Source organism: Fistularia commersonii, chromosome 16 (assembly GCF_037954325.1).
Source record: "Fistularia commersonii isolate RoL2024-O1a breed Wild chromosome 16, RoL_Fcom_v1.0, whole genome shotgun sequence".
In the NCBI taxonomy this organism is placed as follows: Eukaryota; Metazoa; Chordata; class Actinopteri; order Syngnathiformes; family Fistulariidae; genus Fistularia; species Fistularia commersonii.
The window spans coordinates 9912560-9933351 of NC_141299.1; the positions used below are offsets into that span (position 1 = coordinate 9912560).

Genomic DNA, 20792 nt, shown 5'->3' on the forward strand with positions numbered 1-20792 from the left:
AGATCTTATTCTGTGAAGATAACGGATAAGACTTATTTCATGCATAATAAAAACACATTAATTTTGTTCCTGCAAGATACTGTCATTCCAGTGATCTTATCCTGTCAACAGCCAGATATCTTTTGGGAGACCTTGTTTTTTAATGCCAGAGGATGGGAGTGTGGGCTTCAGCAATTCTGTCCCTTCTTTTGTTCAAAGGCATTGTTCCAGGACAGTACAATCCACAAAAAAATACTTTTTGGATTTCCCGTTTTGTGGACTCAAGACACTGTAGGCAGGTTAAAAAGGAACACAGGACCCATTTGTTTAATTCCAATTGTATTTCTTCTCTTTCTTTGTTTATCATCCACTCCCCATGACGTCATGTTTCATGTTATATTAATACAACTGACAAATGCACATGCTTTTCCCCAGGAAACTGTAATTGGGCTTTTCCTGCCTCATAGACCAGTTTGTGAGTTTCACCAGTTTAAAGTGACACACCTGTAATTTCATACTTCTCTCAAACTCTCTTCGAGGTTCACTTTAGCTCCCCTTTGACCTTCCCCTGGGCTTGGACCAAAGCCAGCCAAATGAAGGACTGGATGGGATCATGTTTAGGGTCTGAAATGGAAATGGTGGGGGTGGACTATGGCATGCTGACCTCATCCACTTTCCCGCCCCTTGGAGAAAGTGAGCTCATGAGTGCCATAAAGAAGGAGGCTTTTACAGTCATTTGAAAGAGCTTGATGGCCAAACCCACACAATTAAATCTACCAATCTCAACCATAATGGCTGCATCTGCATAAAGAGTGCTTCAGTCATCTTGTTTATGTTTAAGAATTTGTTTCTGCTCTTGTCAAAAACTTCAGAGGGATTTTTCACAGCATCTGATGCGGAAGCAGTTGCAGCTTTGCTCATCCATTATGGTTTCATTAAAAAATAAACAACTAAATAAAGACTTCCAGGAGATGAACAATCTCAAGTGATGTCACGCGGATAAATAATGCATATCTTGTTCGAAGGAGAACACAACACCCCTCAACACACAAACACACACACTACACTAAATCTATTTCACGTGTTATTCTCCACGCATTTGTTGAAATTTGTGGAGGTGGGTGCCTTTGTGATGCGTGGGTATTTCAATGAATGAATGAGCGCTCGGCCGACTGTGAAGATAATGGGATGGAGCAGAGGGCTTGAAGCGCCTCCCCTTTAATCGCCTGGCTGACTTTCTCCCGGAGCTCCAGTCGTTGCCTTCACTCGCACGTTTGCTGTCAGGCGTTTGAGTTACTCCGGTGGGTTTCCGCGTCCTGCTGCTGCTGCTGTTCTCCCTTTTGCTCCTCGTTTCATGAAGTTAAAGAGAAAAAAAAGAAAAATATTTATCGACCACGCCACTGTTACCGTGTCCATTTTTTTTTTTTGTAATTTTTTTTGTGGCTTTTTTTTTTAATTTTATTTAATTGTTTGTTTTGAACGTCGACATGAAGACTCGTGGAATACAACTACCAAAGTGGATGGAAGCTTGAATAGGATTGGAGTAAGTGAACGTACCAGCGTTTTGTTGAGAGATAAAGTTAACAACAACAAAAAGCTTAGTTTATTTTTTGTCCTGTAATGCTACAGTAGCAATCCTATGCCCAATTGAACTTATACATTACCCTGTATTTTTGTTATTGTCACACACACACACACACACCAACACGCACACAAGTGACTAAAGCAGGGATCCAAATCCATCTCCTTTCGTTTTGTTTAGAACGCATTGACTTATTGCTGCTTTTGGGCAAAGTTCAGATGCCAGATGTTGGCGCGCCCAACATTATAACAAAAAGTCTGTATTTGTCTAGCTGCTGGTTTTGAAGGGACCTTCTTACAGTGGTTTGGAGATAAAGCTGATGGTCTCTTTCTCAAAGGTCATACTGCTAATTTTAATTTTAATTCAAATCTCTGGATTTTCTTGTCAGAGAAAATAATCCAGTTCAGAGTCTATAGCCAGATGTAAGGTCACACAGTCACCTTTTTCCCTTTTGTGTCCTCTGCAGCTGCCTGTTCTCGCCAAACCAATAACAGTCTGGTCATAGAGCTGCAATGGCCAAGTGGCTGAAAGACTACCTCAGCTTTGGTAGCAGGAAGGTGCCTCCACAGCCGCCCGCACCGGATTACACTGAGAGTGAGATCCTGAAAGCTTACCGGCTCCAGAGGGACCTGGACTTCGAAGATCCCTATGAAGAGTCTGAAAACCGGTCCAGGGGAGAGTCTGGGACTTCTGACCCTACCACCCCGGTTTATGGGTCTCCCATGAAGTCCACCAGTGTGGATGTGAAGTCTCCCAAGCACAGACTGATTAAAGTCGACTCCCAGGATCTTGGGCGGACAAAGATTCTCCTCAGTGCCATCTCCTTAGATGATCAGCAAGAGCCTGTAAGAGCCTTAGCTTCTTAATGTGTTTTTGTATGTACTTAGAGCAGAAAGCAGGTGATGAAAAAACAAGATTGTCGTGAACTGGGTCGGTCGGAGTAAGATGAAGGCAACGCATGGGGGGGTCCAATTCTCTCGCATTTAATTTTCATCACTGCGACAGCATTATTGATCAGACTTCATAAGCAAGTGCCTGGTAATATGTGTCAGGAATATGCACTGTTTACATAAATCACATTATATCCCATGAGCCACATAAATTTGCTACCGTAGATAGAAGGAATTGGTATTGATGGCTTGAGTGGAACATTGAATCAGAAAAGGGGGATGGGGGGGGGTACAGTCTTTTGAGTTTATGCCCTTTCATAAATAATAAATGGCATTTGGTTTTGCAAGCTGAGAGGTCCCAAGATGAGCACATGCCAGGACCACATACAGGATGCTTTTCAGTCATATGTCAAGGGCCACGGGAATTCTAATTTATGCTGCAGGGGTGTTTATGTCATTCACAGTGCACTGTTGTCCTGGGTATGTTGGCTATATGTTTCTATGCACAAAAAAAAAAAAACAAGCAATGAGCCAAAAAAACAACACGTGTTAAGAGTGGAGCTGAAGCAAAGATTCACTGTGAAAGGTCAAGTTGTATAAACCGGCTGCTGAGCAAGTTCGGTAACATTTCAAACTGTTAACAGTGTCATCACCACTGTTAAAAATCATAAAAGGCTGATCAGAATAATATTTGGAACTGAAATCAGTAGTTCTTCTTTCTGTCTTCCCCTCCTTCTGCTCTCATTAATTTCCCAGGATCTGTGGGAGCATCCGTGCTCTAATTAACATCGCAGATTCCTGTGCATCGATAGATAACCTGTGACTAAATCAACGTGGGATTCGGATGTAATTTTGTGGGCAGGCGTGTGTTTGACCGGAATCTGGGACGCATGCCTTACCAGAGCAATTTCCTTTGTCAGAGGGGGAGACTCAGAGTGACTGTGCGTGCGTGCGTGCGCGTGTGTGTGTGTGTGTCTGTGTGTGTGTATCTCTCTCTCTCTGTGCCAGCATATGCGTTCGTGCGCCTACTCATGTATGTGCATGCATGCATGTGTATGAGTTTTTGGCTGCCTTTGTAGGTATCAGTGTGCCAGCTAACTACTGTTTTCCTCCCTGGGTTTGCATAAAGGAACGAACGCTCCCAATGTACCTAACAGCTCTTTACCGACAAAAAAGGATCATCCCCAACAAGAGCGTCATCCCATTAATATACCATGTGTGTTACTTGGCAAAACTGAAAAAACTACACAAACGTAAAATAGGATACATTTTGGGGACCACATTTGTATTTAACATGCCATCCAATAACTTCGTAACTGTTTAAAAGTGTTGTTTTGCCCTCTTCACATCAGCTATTCTGTGAGGCAGATCCCCCTCTTCTTATTCCCATTTTGAAAACTTCATGCCCCCCCCCCCCCCAAAAAAAAAATTGATCTTTACTTCAAACTAATTCTAGAATAAGAATCTCTCTTGTATTTTTCGATTACTGATTGTTTCAATGTGTAAGAGTGTGCTTTTCTGTTAAGGTGGTGCCATCAGCGCCATTGGCTGGAGACACCGATTATTCGGACCCCTTTGATGCCCGCTTACACCATCGGCCAGAACAGGATCTGAGTCCCGTTCCGTCTGAGAACAATGGCTATATGGAACCATATGAAGCCCAGAGAGTAATAACAGGTTAGTCATCTTTCCTCATATGATGTTTCTGTGTCCAGTTTTTAATTAGTTCCAGTCACTAGACTGAGGTCTAGTCCATTTGTAATTTTCTTTTATAGTCATTTTTCCCATTATCTCAACTTGACTCACTTTCCCCAGAAATAATAAATTAAATTGTCTCCATTGTTCAGTTGGGATTACACCAACATGAAGAGTGACTTTAAATTTGTGTAATTTATCCTCTATAGTATTTTCTCCACGAAGATCATTGTTTTGAACCAATTTTTTTCAATATTGTAATGCAATATTGATTTGTAATTATTATTCATATTCAGTCTTTGTAGAAAATTTGTCACAGACTCTTGTTATAATTCAATCTTTTTTTTTTTTTTTACTTTTTATCATTGCTTATTCTCTCCTTGGCTCCAAAAGAGACTCTCCCAGAAATGTCTGTTAAGTCTCAGACCTTCTTGCGACCCTTGTGATTTCCTCCCACATCATTTAGCTTGCATCTTTCCCTCTCCATTTGTCTCTCCTCCCACTACATCTCTGTCTGGCCCATTCCCAAGGCTCTCCCCAGTCTGTCCCAGTCATTTAGTGTAAAGGCCCACACTTCCAAGTCCCCCCCTTGTTCCACTATCTGGCTTCATCTCAAGGGCTCTCCCCAGGCCCAAGGGTAGTCTGGCTGTCACTTTAATCCATCTCTTTACAAATGTTGTATCCTGTCCCTTTTCCTTTTTTTTTTCTTCACTGCTGTTTGCCTTTTTGGTGGTCAAATGAAGTTGATAATCCTAGGATTAAATGAATAGCGCACCCATTTGTCCATCTGAAAGATCCTGCAGTAATAGCAGAATCCTATTCCCGGAGAGAATATTTTCTTTTGGCTGCCGGATTGAGCGATTCAAGATTAGAGTCTCACCAGCGATGGCTGAGATTTAAGCAGAGCATTGTCACTGCTCTTTCATTGATTTCTCAATTGAATGTGTCATTTTCCCGCTGCTTTTTCTCTCTTTTTGTCTGCTTGGCAGTCAATCAGTTTCCACTCAAAAGCACAGCGGACAGATGTGCAATTATCCTTTTCAAAGATTTTCCCTTAAAAACTACCTGTGCAGTTTGTTGGCTATAAGTGGTGCGAACCCTCAGTTTCTGAAGGCTTTTAGTTCTCTAGCTTTATTTTAGAGAGTTGTGGATTGTAATGCCTAAACACTACAAGCCCTTCACATCATTACTCCCCTCAATCTTCAATATCACCATTCTGTCAAATTGCCATTTTCCTACCCACGCTTCCACTTTTTTTTTCCTATTATGTTTCCTGTGAATTTCTCATTTTACTTCCTACTTGCCTGTTTTCATCTCCCTGCCTTCATCTTTGCCATCTCCAGGCTGCCGACTCCGAGGGTTTCAAGCGCAGGTAGAGCAGCATTCAGTCCCGCTGTGCCTCTGTCTCAATGACTTAACATCAAACGCTGACAGATCCCCACACGTACACACACACACACACACACACACGACTCCCATTTCTGTCCCCCCATCTCTCCCCTTTCCTCTCTGCCATCCCTTCCCCTTCTTCCTCCTCCTCCTTTCTCTTCAACATCACCACCTCCTCTCCTCCCCTCTCCCTCCTCCATTGCCATTCTCCTCCTCTCTTTCCATTTTTACTCCACCTTCTCCTTCATAACCTCAGGGTCTCCCCCCCCCCCCAGCTTCCACACGGTCGCCATGGCGACCGCTGGGCCTTCTAATAGCGCTGTCTTGTCGTGTGAAGGTTAAAGTTTTCTTCTGCCTTTTAGCAAACCGTTCCGTTTTGTCCTGCACTGTTCTTTTCTCATGTGAGTTCACCTTCTTTACAAAGCTGCCAGCTGTGGACACAAAAAAATGCCTACTCCTCGTTTTTCCCCACAATTTCTCCTCATTTGTACCACCTGTTTTCTTAAATTGGTACATTTTTGAGGTCAGCTTATAAAAGCACCATTACCATTTGCTGCTGCTACTGCTATAGCTTTGAAGCTCTATTGATACATCTAGGAGTCTGATTCCCTTCTCTTTGTTTGGTTCGAGCAATAATCCTTTTATCTCATGGCCATATTTGACTCCACAGTTGCGAAAGCCAAGAAATATTTCTTGTTTGAAATCCACTGAGAAAGTAATGGAAATGTTTCAAATGGGGAAAAGGGCAGCTGTTATGATCAGTGCTAGATTACTGCTGGGATTCAGTAGGATAATGGAAGGAGGGTAGATTTTTCTACCTTGATGCTTCTCAGCATCACGCCCAAGGCCCTGTTAAGCCCCTAATATGAGATTCTGCGTTCACATCAAGCTGTGCAAACATCATTGTCCCACTCCTCTCATTCTAGTCATGTCTAGGCTCAACAGGCTTTTTGTGGAAGAGAATAATATCAGTTTTGCGTATAGAGAAACTTTTTGCTACGAAGCCCTATTGAACTAGACACATCTGACAAACTGACTGTGTCCTTGTCCATGTAATTTGATAATCAATAACAAATTTATGTAATTTCTTTATGCTTTTTAAGAGCTGCAGCGGGGCCCAGGAGGAGGACGGATGCGTGGTGGGGTGCAGCTCTATGATACCCCTTATGAAGGAGAGCAAAGGCAGCACTCGGGCTTTACATATGGAGAACCTCAAGAGGAGGGCAAGGAGAGCAGCAGGCTACCACAAGATGATGAGAGACCGGCTGATGAGTATGACCAACCCTGGGAATGGAAAAAAGATCACATCACTAAAGCATTTGCAGGTAATTCTAACAGATCTGTGCTCTTCTGGTTTTAAAAAATGTGATTCTGGTTGTGTCCCAACTCAAAGTGCACAGTTTGTATCCTACATGTAAATACATCTAGCTACCTACCTTTATTGACCATCCCCCTCATCATTACATCAACAAAAGGACTGTAGGTAGGAGGTGGTAACTGCTGTGACCTTCACGGCGTCCGCCTAAATGACAAAGGACACACTCCCTCTCCCTCTCACTCCCTCTCACTCTGTTGAAAATATATTCTGGTAAATATCGATTTCTTGCTGTCACACATTTGTCACAGACCGCAGTCACAACAACCTCTGAGAAGATTATTAGAATTGACAGTTGTGTATTTGTGCTTGTGTGTATGGGACATTTTTGTTACCTCTAAAGGACCATCTGTGGCGTAAACACGCACAGCAGAAATTAATTGCTGGGGCTGTTCATAATGAATGGAAGTTAGTATACTGTGCTGCAAAGATAGCTGTGTGCATGTGCATGGGAAACAATCTATTTAGAGATTTTGAATACATAGTCGAAGTAGAGGCTAATCAAGGGAGGGGCACAGATAGCGGATTAAATTTTATGGCATAATTAAAATATTGTCCGCTGTATTTTTTTAAGTAATTAGCTTGGTGTCTGATTTTTTTTTTTTTTTTTTGTCCATGTGGCATTGACGGTACATGTTTCATCCAGTCCAACCATTTCTATACATTGAATATACAATAATTGGAGAGAGAGTATGACGTGGAAGTAGAAGAGGGGGAGAGAATCGGTGCAGGGCTGATAGGTCAGTAAGGAGTAGATCAGTGGAAGGTATGCCAGGCCCAGACGACTTAATTGAGCTGCATCTCCAAGTCAGCAAGGTCAAGGTGATGGGATAATAAATCAACCTTGCCTCATCGACACTCTTCTCCCCCTCTATTCTCCATCCACCGTCTCCTGTTGTGCGTGCACCCCGTCTTCTCAGTTAATTACATGCCTACATGTGTGTGACTGATCCTGTGCTAAAAGAGACTCATGGGCCGTACACAATTGCCAGCACTCAAACATGCAGGCTCTTATCCACTCACTCCCCGTCCATGCTCAAATCACATTAAACAAATAACAAGCAAAAATACTCTGTAAATCATGAGAATAGACATGTCAAAAATGTGAGAGGCGGTTCATCTTCCTGACTTTATTGTATTTCTATATTTATTTCATCTCTATACCACATACAGCATGCACTCCAGCTGTAAACAATGTTAGTGCTCTGTTGGAGAAAATGCTAATGTGTATGGAGTTCTCTGACCTCTTATTTTTTCCATTTAGAGTCAGCACTTCGAGCTGGCATTCTGTCTGTCTGTACAGACCAAAGCGCTGAAGTGTAAACACACAAACATCGTTTTCCATTCTCACATTAAATCCATATTCCCAGACCCCATTCAGTGTTGCTAGGCACAGCCCACATGTGGATAGGGAGAGGTGCTGAGGACAAGAATGGAGCACCGAGAGAGGTGGAAAAGGTGGAAAGAGATAAAACAAGATGTGTAGTGAGTTATAAAAGAGATGGACAGCAAGTGGAAATTAGACAAAGAGTGTGTAGTGAATGCTTGCAGAAGAGAAAGGATTGTCCAAGGTTATGTATGTTTGTTGGCGGCTCTGTGTATTTGTGGAGGCCCACTGCTTCAGAGGGGAGGGGCGTTGAAGAGAATTAATAGTCGGGGGCTGAGGCGAGATGAGGCAGAGGGAGAGGGGAGGGACTCAGGGCCATTGTGGCAGGGAGCAATCAGTCATCCGCTAACACAGGCGCACTCTTACACATTATACACACACCGATATAGCAGTGGTGACAGGGCTGTCCCTGCAGCCCTCTTTCCCGAAGGATGTGACACACTCACTCAGATAACCCGCTCCGGGGGGGGCAAAGGGGAGCTATGTGATCTGCCAGCAGCCCCCCCAAAGCTTGCCTCATCATCACCTTCACACAGGCGCCTGCACACATGATAGACACATGTGGATCCTCGACCGGGGTTTCCAGCTCTGATTATCACCAGGCAGTTAATTGAAGGGTGAGAAGAGGTTGGATGCATGTTGGCACAAATGATTGTGTGGGTGTCAGTTTTCTGGATGGGTGGGTGCAGAAAAGCAAGCCTGAGTATTTTGCAGTTGATTGTGATTCACCTATCCGAACACAATTTTTCTCAACGTGTTCACCAAAAGTAAGTTACCCTGTCACAAACAGAATATGAATTCAAAAAATGATTAAATAAAAAGGTGTCTGTCCAATGCATTTTTTTTTTAAAATTAGATTACGGAGTCTACTTTTACCGGCTGTAGAGGTGCGCCTGGCAGTGCCTGGGGGTCGGATGATGTCTCGCCACATTCAATCTGGGGTGTTTTAATTACAATGTTAGAAAGCTGTCACCTGTCACCGCTGCCCAGATCAAATTACAGCACTCATTAATTCCTGGAAGTCAACAGATCGCCCAGCAGTGAGAGATTGGCCCCCGCAGCCGTTCGGCACCAATCAGTGAGCTAATGAAAGGCACTATCTCATTAGCTCTCTCATGGCTACACCTAATGAACAGATGATGGGCTGGCATCTCATGTTTTAAGTTTAATAGGTCTGCAAAGGAGATTTGAGCCATTTAAAATTGGTGATCGCACCAAATTAAAATCTGGACAGGGGATGTGAATGAATAACTGCCATCCCAAGCAATTATGCTGCCATTGAGTAAAGCACTTATCATCCTCTTGTTCCATTGCAGCTGCTCATTACCCAGGAGCAAAGGACCGGTGTTTTTTTTTTGTCTTTCCTGAAGCTCATTGGTCTTAATGTTAATGGCAAGTTGGTGGTTATTAAGAGTTTTTTGTTTTTTTTTCAATGCCAGAGGACGTGTCTTCGGAAAAAGACAAAACCGGCAACATCAATTACAAATATGTAGCAACAAACTGTCTGTCTTTGTCTATTTTTTTTTCTTTTTATTGTGATGCAGCACAGCTCATTAGATGGAAGGTGAATTGTTGTAATGTAACACTGGTGATTATTTCCAGATACAACCAATAAGGTAATGCATTTTGGATTGCTATGTCCAAACAAAATATTTAAAGTGTTTACACACTAAGAATTTACAATGTTAATTAATAACAAAGAAAAAAAACCTGATTACGCAGAGCTCACAGACACCTTGACAGATGGTCATTGTGCGTTTGTTCTGTCTGAATGTGTGGACACATGCACCCAAAGCAGATGCGACTGGGAGTGTCTCAAGTGTTTGTATATCCAAGCAGAAGCCTTAATGCATATTTGTGTTTGTGTGAATAGGATTTGTGCATGAAGACAAACTTTCAGGAAAAGGGAAAAGGACTGGGGAAATTAAGATTTCCCTTTCTGGTATATTGCCGTCCTCTGTTGCACTAAGTAGGCCCTGGGGACATCAGTGCAGCCTCTTCATCAATTTACCAGCACAGTGGAAGGGCACTTGCCGCTCGCTCTCTCTTTCGGTTTCATTCTTACCTCCTGTTCCTTTTTGTCATATTTAGTCCCCTATGGCCTCTCTGTGTCATTGCTCATTGTTTTTTTCTCTTCCTTAATGTGGACTTTCATTGACACAAATGAAAAGGCATATCCTTTGTGATTTCCTCTTTCTAAACAATGTGAAATGAAAGGAATAGAAGGAGTGTAGGCTACATGGAAAGAGACAGAGGAATATGTAAGGCTTTACAACATCCTTGCTGGAATGAGATTGCTAAATGGGGTATGATGAAAAAAATCAGAGCACGACAGGAAGTGTCATCAAAATCTTCTCATAGTGTCCAAATATTGTTCATAATTAAATCATACGTTTCAGATTAAAGTGAGAATGGGGCAGATCCACATTCTGAATTAGGAACTTGTGAGAATGTGTGTTTTTTCCCTGTGAAATTTGCATTAAGTGTTAATTATCTGTCCCCCGAGGTTTCATTTTCACCCCACAGAAAGCCTTGTGTGCTCAGAGAGTACACAATGCCAGATGTCCTCAGTAATGGACTTAATGGAGCTTCTTTTCTTTTTTTGTCTACTTTCTCAATGAGAACCCAGAAAACAGCTGGTGTAATTGAAAAGTGACTGATCTGTCACTCACTGCACACTTTTCCGTTGGTAACATGAAAATCAAGCCTGATAATTGTACTGGACGTATGTACATACTGGAGTTACCACACATGGGATTTTGTCTGAACTCATATGCTTTAACAGCTGTTTTATTGGGTGGCTTGACAACTCTGAGAAAATGACTTAAAAAAATCAGTACTTAAAGATTTAGACAAATGAATTACAGGTCATGAATAAAGACTTTATGGTTAAGTAAACCATATTTTTGACTCTAATTGAAGGCAAATTTGGGGCATTTATTTGCTGGGTAAGTCAGACCCGCAGGTGTCCATCACAAGAAAGTGGATGCCAGATGCCATCAGTGAATGAATGAGTGATTTATATTTTCAGATATTATACAGGGCTTGTTTTTGTGTTGAGCCCTTATCACTGGATACCTGCACACAGAATAAATGGTATATTGAATTTATTGGGCTCTTTACCGTCACCTTGTAGGTTGAAAGATAACAGGTCAGCTTATTGAGCTTAAATTTAATCAAAACATAAAGAATGACTAAGGTCTAATAAGGCTAAATGTTAAGAACATATTGTGTATTACAAATGAATTGAATAGAAATAAAAAATGCAGCAAAATGTTCTAACACTGAATACAACTCTCCCCAAACTAATACTTAGGCCATTCATCCGCTGGCAACTACTGTCCTGAAATTGTATTATGTTCCCTTTTATCATACTTCCTGAAGTCCAAAGAAAAGACCAACCAATTTATTGCATTTATTCACATATTTTTTTCCACCAGCTCAAGCCTGTAACTGTAATCCTAAACTCACAGTTACACTTTGCTAATCATTTGTTCATTATCTATACTGCTTTGACTCCACAAAGAGGATCTTGAGGGGGTGTTAAAGCCATTGGATGAAAAAGAAAGTAAACTCTAAACCATCCGCCACTCTATCACAGAGCCACTTATATTCGACATAATATTGTTCACCCTCTCATTGCCACGTACATAAAAATGTATTCTTCAAAAACCTTAATTATGTTGCGGGATATAAGCTTGAGAACCCAGAGACAACCCAATCAAACACATGAGTCATATGCACCTCCTCACGTAAAAGGCCCAGTTGGATTCAAATGAAGAATTGCCTTGCTGTGAGCTGCACTAAATATGTTAGATGTTAGAAATATGTTTTTACGGCGGTCAGAAACCGTCATGTCTAATTGCAGCAGGAAGTGACAAAACAAAGTAACACAGAGAAATCTATCAGCTATTGAGATTAGATGCATATCCAAGCATCATTATGACTGACACGATTGGTGTGGAATCAATGAAAAAACTTTGGATATAAAGTATGTGCTTGCACTTGTCTGCTTTTTCTTTCTCCATATAAAAAGTTTTGATATAATGGTTACAAATCACAGAAACACGGGTTGGGGTTGACTGGTTTTGGAATTTCAGCGTTTGATTGTTTCGCACGATGTCTTGTCTGTCATTCTGATGGACGTGTGGAGCATGCTGTGATTTAAAATTAATCATCACCCGTGTCTGAAGTCTTACCTCTCCCTCTTGTTCCCCTTCACTTGATTCTGTGCTCCTCTTATCTACACCCCTCTTCCCTCCTGATGCTCTGTGTTGCTGCAGAATCATAGGTGTGAAATGTGAATGGGTGGTAAGTGGACAAGCGGCGGAGTGAGGCGGTGGTTGTGTTTAGGGGCGTCAGGTGTGTGCATGTGCGGATCTGCATGTTTGCGTGCGTGTCTGTCATTGGGGGGTGCCAGGGCACGCTCTAATCCTGGCTTCAGTGGAGGTACAGCCCACTCCAGATGGGGCCATTGTACCATGCCATGCATCAATAATTCACAGAGAGCCGGAGAAAGTGGTGGAGTGTGTCTCCCTGCTCAATAATTAACCAGGGAAGGAGGGAGGCATGTATGTACAGGCTGGGTCTCTCTCCAAACGCCCATTCTGATGGCCTTTGATGTGGTGGGCCTGGGGGGTCTTTGGATTTGTCGGCTCATTGAGACTTCCTCCCCCTCTTTTCCTTGTATTTGTTTTATAATCTGTTTTTATTTCGGTGACCAGGGGGGACAAATCTAAAGTTGGAAACTGGCGGGCCCAAATCGGATTGTACGCGCCCTCATTCGTGTGCCCGTGTTTTCAAAGCTGCTGAAATGACTTTTAGAGTAAATGGTTGCCCTTTGCCCGGTAGATAAGTTATTTTCAGTTGTGTCTTGCCGCACACCCTTCGCTGTGTTCCTAATTCAGGTTGGACTGCCCGGAGAATTACTCTGTCTCTTACCTTCTCAGTTGCCATCTTAAACTGTAACTATAAGCTGATTTATCTAGATGAGTGTAAATAATTCAGCCTCAGACTTGATTTCCACACTCTCCTCCTAGCGTATTTGTTTTCATAGTTCCACACTTGATAAATGACTCTACCTAGAAGGACATGGTGGAGTACATTGCACCGCCAAGGCTGATATAAGAATAAAACTGTCTTATTTCAAGCATATAAGCCTTGAGTTGAAAGCACTCCTGTAACTGTGATCACAGAGAGACAAACAAACATTATGGTGAACATATTTGGCGGTGGAAAATGCCTGTCCATGAAAGGAAGTAATATACTGCATTTCCATGCATCCATGTCAACTGTAGTCAGTGCCACTTCAATCACATTGCTCATTTTTTATCCTGCCTTCCATGAATCCTATCATGCTTATTCTCTCTGCTACACGCGAAAGACTCAAATCCAATTACAGACTCGCATCTTAACTTTTCTCACAAATCTTCTTTCAGCGAACTCATCTTCTGCTTTCTCAGTCAGTTGCTCCCTTTTCTCTCTCTCTCTTTTGCTCTCTCTCACCTGCTCCTCGCTCTCCCTTCTCTGTTAGAGATGAGGGAGTTGTCAGAGTTGCCCTGGCCTGCTCCAGTGGGTCAGCTGGAGGAGGAGCCCCCCATCAGAGTGCAAGGTGACCTCTCACCCTGAACACGACCCCCTGCCCTGCATTCCATTATCACACCAAGCCCATACAACTGCACTCAGCCTGACCTCCATGACTCGCGCTGTTGTTCTCCACCTGCTTTTGCCTCATCCGAAATCACCAGCACCTTGCATTTGCACTTCTTCCATCTGGCACTGGCTCACAAGGGTTGTAAAGCTTTGGGGTTACAACATCCTTTGTCATGTTTACACCTGCCCTCCCTTAGAAATGCAACAATCCCTCCCCAAAAAAAGGGCAGCAGCATTGGGGAAATATTCTTTGAGCAATGGAAACAATGTGAACTGAGCCTCACTGAAACTACCGCTACTACCCTGATTACTTTAAGTGGAAACTAATAGGCATTGCTCAGATGCCAAAGATGGTGAAAAGCCCTTAGGAAATAATTGCCGCTATCAATGAGTAGACCCTATCAGTAAAATTCCTCCCTCAGCATTTCTCAGGTGCTGTGTGCATCTTAAATACACTCTCTTTACAATCAATCTAGCTCAACCAGCTGTAGATTTCTTCAACCTTCTTCTCCTTCTGAAATAAACATCAATCAGTTAATCTAAGACCTTAAGAGTTCCCTAACACTCATGAATAAACCATAAAATGTGTTCCTTTTTAATTAGAAAGTCTGCCATGCTCATATCAATCCTTTTCCCCAGCGCTCAATATTTAGCCACGATTTTAGAGCTTTGGACTTCAGTCATGTAATGTTGTTTGTGGTTTACTGGAGAGCACAAAATGTACCAGGTGAGGGAGCGGCCGCAATCTTGACTAAAAATGCTGATAATGGTAATGTCGAACTTTGATGGCATCACAAGATCAGGAGTGTTTTCTAGGTTAGTCTATGAATAAAAGTTTTCCATTTAGATGTATGGTTTGTAATGGCTGAATATCTAATGTCAACCCATGACTGGCAGTGAGGATTAACACATCATATATTGGGATGCACGTACTGTATTACGATTTATTCTTTCTGTTCTTGTTTCCCAACAGTGCAGTTCGATGGAACAGAATGGGACCGTTCCTCATCCCCCACGGAACGGCTTCGTCCTCCAGGGCCTTGGTCCAGCCCACTGGCAGGAGGGGGAATGAAGTTCCGAATGCCACAGGAAGGTCTGACCATGGTTGGTGAAAGAGTGGATCCCACATTGCCTCTTGAGAAGCAAGTGTATGGATGCTTTTTTTTTTTAATCTACATTCTAAACACATAGTTGATACTGGAGGTGTTGATTTGGAAATGTGCAACTGAGTGAATTGATCCCACCAAAGATGGGATCAATCTTCTGCTGCTTTAGAGGTCTAGTTATGCTAAGTAGCTTGCATGGTTTTATTTTCAGTTATTTTATTCTCTGTGACTGAGTGCCCCTGTCGCCATTAATTTCATCACCTTAATCTAATAAAGCAGTCGCTGTTTCTCATAGGAAGTTTTATATTTTAGCGTATTGGCATGGAAATCTTAAGAAGGACGTTCACAGGGCTGAAACAGGGATAAACCAGGATCACTGCAGCTCGTGTTCTGCACTCCTTGTGTGACATTTGACTCTAAATGTCATCGCATTTTCCTTTTCTGTATGAAAGCGACCTTAAGTAATGGCGTAATTGTCCCCCTTGCGCAATAAAATCAAATTCCTTTATTTGATCCATTAACGGTTGTGCATACATAAAAAGTAATGTGTTCTGGTGAAGCTGCACTAATCGGCACGTGCAATGCCGTGAAAGATGAGACTGGACACTAATTAAGCCAGAACACTAAAAACACAAATTTACTCGTCTTGTAATTTCAGATGTTACCGATGTAATTTATGTACCATTTCTGTGCACATAAAGGGTTGCTTTACTAATGAAACTGGGTGCACGACACTACTTAAGCACCCATGCACATGAACCACAGTCTTCTTACGTGTGCACGCATACACTGGAGACTGGTAATAGATTTTTTCGGTACACCCTGATGCTCTCTTAAGTGCAGCAATAAGCCTTTTGGCATACTTCAGCTTAATTTTAAACAGAGAAAAAAGCATTGTCAACTATTAATGTGATTCTGCCTGACCACATAAATAAATTAATGATGTAATAAAATAGAATAAAACAAAATAAAACAAAATAAATTAGATACATGTACACATTTTGTATACATATACAATATACATATACAATTGGCCTGTTCATTACAACCTAATTAACAATTCCTGTCTTTCAGCATCATACCTCAGGGCGTAAGTCTTATTATCATGACATTTTGAGTTGGCATTTTTGCATTGGATGTATTAATTTGATTTTCTTCTCTATGCTCTTGAAAATGAAATTATGGCTAACAGTTTTCTTCTGCCTATCAGATGGTACCATGGCTCATTGTCTCGGTCAGAGGCAGAGTCCCTGCTGACGTTATGTAAGGAGTGCAGCTACCTGGTGAGGAACAGTCAGACCAACCGCTCAGACTACTCTCTGTCCTTACGGTATGATATTCACTCACACACACACATACACACCCACTCAAACAAGCACAAAGAAAGAGAAGTGTGATACTCTGTTATTCTGCCACCACAGATAAGCCGGGAAACAATTCAGTACTTTCCTCATTATTCTATGATGAACCACATTACATTATAATTACATGATTCTTGTTGTTTTTGTGTGTTGCTGTGGTGTGTGTGTGTGTGTGTGTGTGTGTCTCAGGGAGCCACCTGAGTTACTGATCTCATGTTGCAGTTTCCACACCTCACCATCTGTCTCTACCTCCCTCCCCACAGCCATCACCCCAACTTAAGATCACTGCAGTATTGGTTCCTCTCCCGATAATCATTTGCAGGGAACAATGCTTATCTGGTCAAATCTCTCCCTTGTAATTACTATCACGATGCATTGTCCTCGACTCCAACTGCCCTCCCCTTGCCCCCTTAGTCCTTAGCCTCTCTTTGTAACATGTTTTTCGGCCCCAGCGGGCCCTCCTAAGTGGTAATCAGGCAGGTAGAGCACACTTCAGTGCACACATCATCCTCTCATGATCACTAATGAATATGAATTTCCTTCTGCAGGCCACACAGGAAGGGTTTCTGGAGGGTTGGGTGGGTGTGGGGTGGAACACACAGCAGCTTACTGTGTTGTGACATATAAACAAGCTAATGCATTACTCATTTGCATGAGCAGTCAGTGTGACACACACACACACACACACACACAAGCACGTATACATATTATCAAAAGTGACAAGGTCACAGCTAGCTTGTGTGACGTATGGAAGTACTAATGTTACTTACGTATATGAAGTGAAGCATCTTGCAATCATAGGAGAGACCATTCCTCTTTTGAGTTCTCCTGAAACAAAGACTTGTTCATGAAATAAAGTACAGCTTGTTCACATCTGAAAATTGTTGCATTTTAGAACCTTAGTCAGCTTAAAGCCAAACTAAATTACCTTCTGCCAACATTTTAGTGCATTCATTTTGGCCATCATTTGTATGGGTAATGAAGAGACCATAATCAAACTTAATGGCTGAGAAATTCTGAAACAACAAAAGCAGAGAGGGTAACAAATGTAAAAAGTGTGATCATGCATTAAAACAAGGTTTCCTGATTTAGATAGAAGAGTCAGCAAATGTTAGCCAGTGATTTTTGAAATGGTGAAAATATTCCAAATGTTATAGTTTGACTTTTACTTACCGTACTTTGAACATACTTATCAGTTAAATACACAGTTTTCCTCAGCAATAAAGGCTTATTACCCAAACATGTAGTGCTCTAGTTCTAGTTTTAACTCTTAGTTTGCTGGATGTTTTCATACAAAATTAGAAAGAACTTGTATTTTCTTTTCCATTGTGCCCATTGTCACTGTCCTCTTGGCTGGGTTAGGGGTAAACACATCAATAATCTTTTTGTTTTACTCGCGAAGAAAGAAATTTAAATTAGCTTATCATCAGAGCATTGTATAATGCAGCCTCAGGGCGGCACTGGCATTGTATGTCCTGCACTCTGTGGGTTAAATGACATCCCCATGTTTGAAGGTATCAGAAATGAGGTCAATAATAAGTGAAATAGTAGCCAAAAGTCATGGTTGGAAACAGGAGTTTGGTCTTCATAAGGGGTGTTTTGGCTGTTTGCTGGTATGCCTTCTGCCGTCTACTCACATTATGCTTCTATTCAATTGTAAAAAACACATTTAAAGATAATGGACAATTAAATAATGTAATAAATACATGTGCCAACCACTTTTTAGGGTGCATTAAAACTATGCAGCACTCACGACCATTAGAGGAATGTGCAGGAGACAACAAACTCAGTGAGATATACATTTTAAAGCTTTATTTTAAAGCACCATTAATATTTGACTTCTCTGGGAAGTCTCGACAATATACAAGGCTGAATAGTTGTAAGCTTCAAGTGCTGATGATTTGTTTGCAATTTATTTTCTTTTTTATGTTGTTTTTGTTTTCTTAGTGGTCTTCCATATTTAAATAGATTTAATAGGTTAATTACAATGAGACTGATCACTTGAAGCCCTGCCTGTCTTGCTGTTTCTCTCATAAACAAAAGTCACCACAGGTTGGTTTACTCTTAAAGGGTAAGATCTGTGTCGAGGCTTTCACTCTTCACCCTTAAAAGGGAGAAACTAGTTTCATTTTCCCAGCATAGCCACTTTCACAGTCCAGTGAATTCCACTCTATCTTTGTCCTTTGTCCAATTACACTTTTCGCCCATTCATCACAATGTCCCTTTTTTTCCTTTTTGCCGCAAGTTTTAAATCTTGTTTAGAATCAAGACTGGAGGGAAAACAAGAGAACACAAATATTGGATTGTGCCTTTCAGTCTGTCATGTGATGGAGTATGTCAGGCCTCATTTACCTATCCCCTATTTGTCTTTTTTTAGTTGTTCATTTTGAATCTCTTCTACTTTTTTCTTTATCTTATCACAATTTCTTGTCTTGTTTTTACTTTTTTTGTCTCACAGGAGTTGTCAGGGTTTCATGCATATGAAGTTCACACAATGCAAAGATGGTAAGTATGTACTAGGGCAGAACAGTCCCCCTTTTGACTCCATCCCTGAGGTCATCCACTTCTACACGACCCATAAACTCCCCATCCGAGGTGCTGAGCACCTCTCCCTGCTCTTCCCTGTTCTGGTGCAAACACTCTGATCCAGGAAATAGTCCTCCAGGATTTCATCGACTTCGGACACATGATATTTGAATGTTTGACATGATATCTCATGCGGAGTTCAAGTATCCAAGTCTTCTTATTGGACTGGAATACTTGATGACAAATAACACCACAGTTCCAATACCATTACCCAACACTGCTGTCATAATTGTGCCAAGTTACTGAGACATCTGATGGACCGATTCACAAGAAATATAATGCCTGCGCTCAAGACCACCTCTGCTGTAACTCTGGATGTAGCACAGTCTTCTGAAGGACAGTAACTGAATTACTGCTGTTTTTCAAAACAATGCTGGTTAAATATTCCTGTTGTTAGGTGAAAACAATCATATTTTGCTGACTTCTTACATTTCTAACAGAGTGAAATAATTAGATTGTACCGCGGAACATGATGGACCTTTTTCACTATCGGAATTTTACAATGATTTTTTAAATGTGGGAGAATTCATTGTCGTGAGAAAAAAATAAAACAAAAAGAAAAATTTATTTTCAAGACAACAGGTTTCTACCAACAGCAGTGAAATTTCTGAATATAAATCCACACCTGTACAGTAGTCTATACTGTTAGTTTTCATCAGTCTATTCAATGCTGTCATGTTGCTGTGTGTTGACAATTTGTTTGACACACTTTTATTTCAGTGCCACTTCCCAATTGTTCATTGTCAAGAAAGGAAGAATGTGTATTGTATTACGACTTGTGTAGACCTTGCTGACCAGCATCTCGGTTCTCCACTTTGCATTTTGTAGACAATTCTACTTTCTACTGTGTCATGCCATCTGTCACTGATGTTTTTTCACTAAGTGAAAGATAGGATGCTAATCAGGAATTGTTGAATACACTCATGAGCTTGCTAACTCCTCCAGCATATTTGGTTGCAGAGTTTCTGCCTGCCAAGTGATTTCATGCTGGTTGATGAGTTGTATCTGAGATAAATGCTTACCATCTGGACTTAATTCCCATGTCTGCTGCCTGGTTAGCAGCCTCGTGTGGCAAACCTAGTTGAGAATAGTGCCAGTTTGAAGTGGCCGCATCTGACTAGTGTCACAAATAGAAGAATTATTTGGATCGTTGTTACAGTCCATAAAGTATGCCTGTGTTGTATTGTTCAAATTATTATTGTTATTATTTTGGTGCTAGTAAAAGATGACAGGTTAAATCTTAAACCTACTATGTTGAACCAGCTCATTTATACACAATAAAATTCTTGACTGTCATCACTAAAGCCTCCAGTATTAATTATAGGGATCACAGGATATTTACCAGAGATGACATTATGATTTGTGTTTAAGGCATGTTTCTTATGAAATACCTTTTTTTTTCATTTAATTTTATCTTTCGACTCCACTCTGCCATTCTTAGTTAACAAGTATATAGGAAACCTTTGAATAAATATTCAAATTTATTGATACTATAACTGTTATGCTGCTGTGACAAAAGAATTTCCCCTGTGGGGATCAATAAAGTTTATCTTTATCTTTTATCCTTTAATAAAAACATGGCATAATATCAAGGGTTACACAGTGTTTAATGGGGGGAAGTTATTCAATAAAAGGTTCAAAACAAAACCCAGATCTTGAGTATAGCTAATCAAATGTTGTATCTCCAAATCCTTTGTAGTCCAGAAGGAAGGAAAAGAACCACAAAGGACTTGGCAAGATTGCGTGCCTCACATACTCAGCCGCACACACATTTGCCTTCCCTCATCCAT

General features: G+C 41.3%; 1 protein-coding gene across 2 annotated transcripts; it reads left to right on the forward strand.

Moving 5' to 3' along the window:
- The first annotated feature begins 1243 nt into the window (after positions 1 to 1243).
- shdb (Src homology 2 domain containing transforming protein D, b) lies at positions 1244 to 20300 on the forward strand. Of its 2 annotated transcripts, XM_086162219.1 has the most exons (8): positions 1244 to 1522; positions 2028 to 2406; positions 3978 to 4128; positions 6639 to 6860; positions 13831 to 13908; positions 14923 to 15097; positions 16266 to 16385; positions 18875 to 20300. In XM_086162219.1, the coding sequence occupies exons 2-8, from the start codon at positions 2074 to 2076 to the stop codon at positions 19059 to 19061; spliced, it is 1266 nt and encodes a 421-aa protein (XP_086018345.1). In that variant the 5' UTR covers positions 1244 to 1522; positions 2028 to 2073; the 3' UTR covers positions 19062 to 20300. The 2 variants fall into 2 exon arrangements, with proteins under 2 accessions (XP_086018345.1, XP_086018346.1); XM_086162220.1 differs by lacking the exon at positions 13831 to 13908.
- The last annotated feature ends 492 nt before the right edge of the window (positions 20301 to 20792 follow it).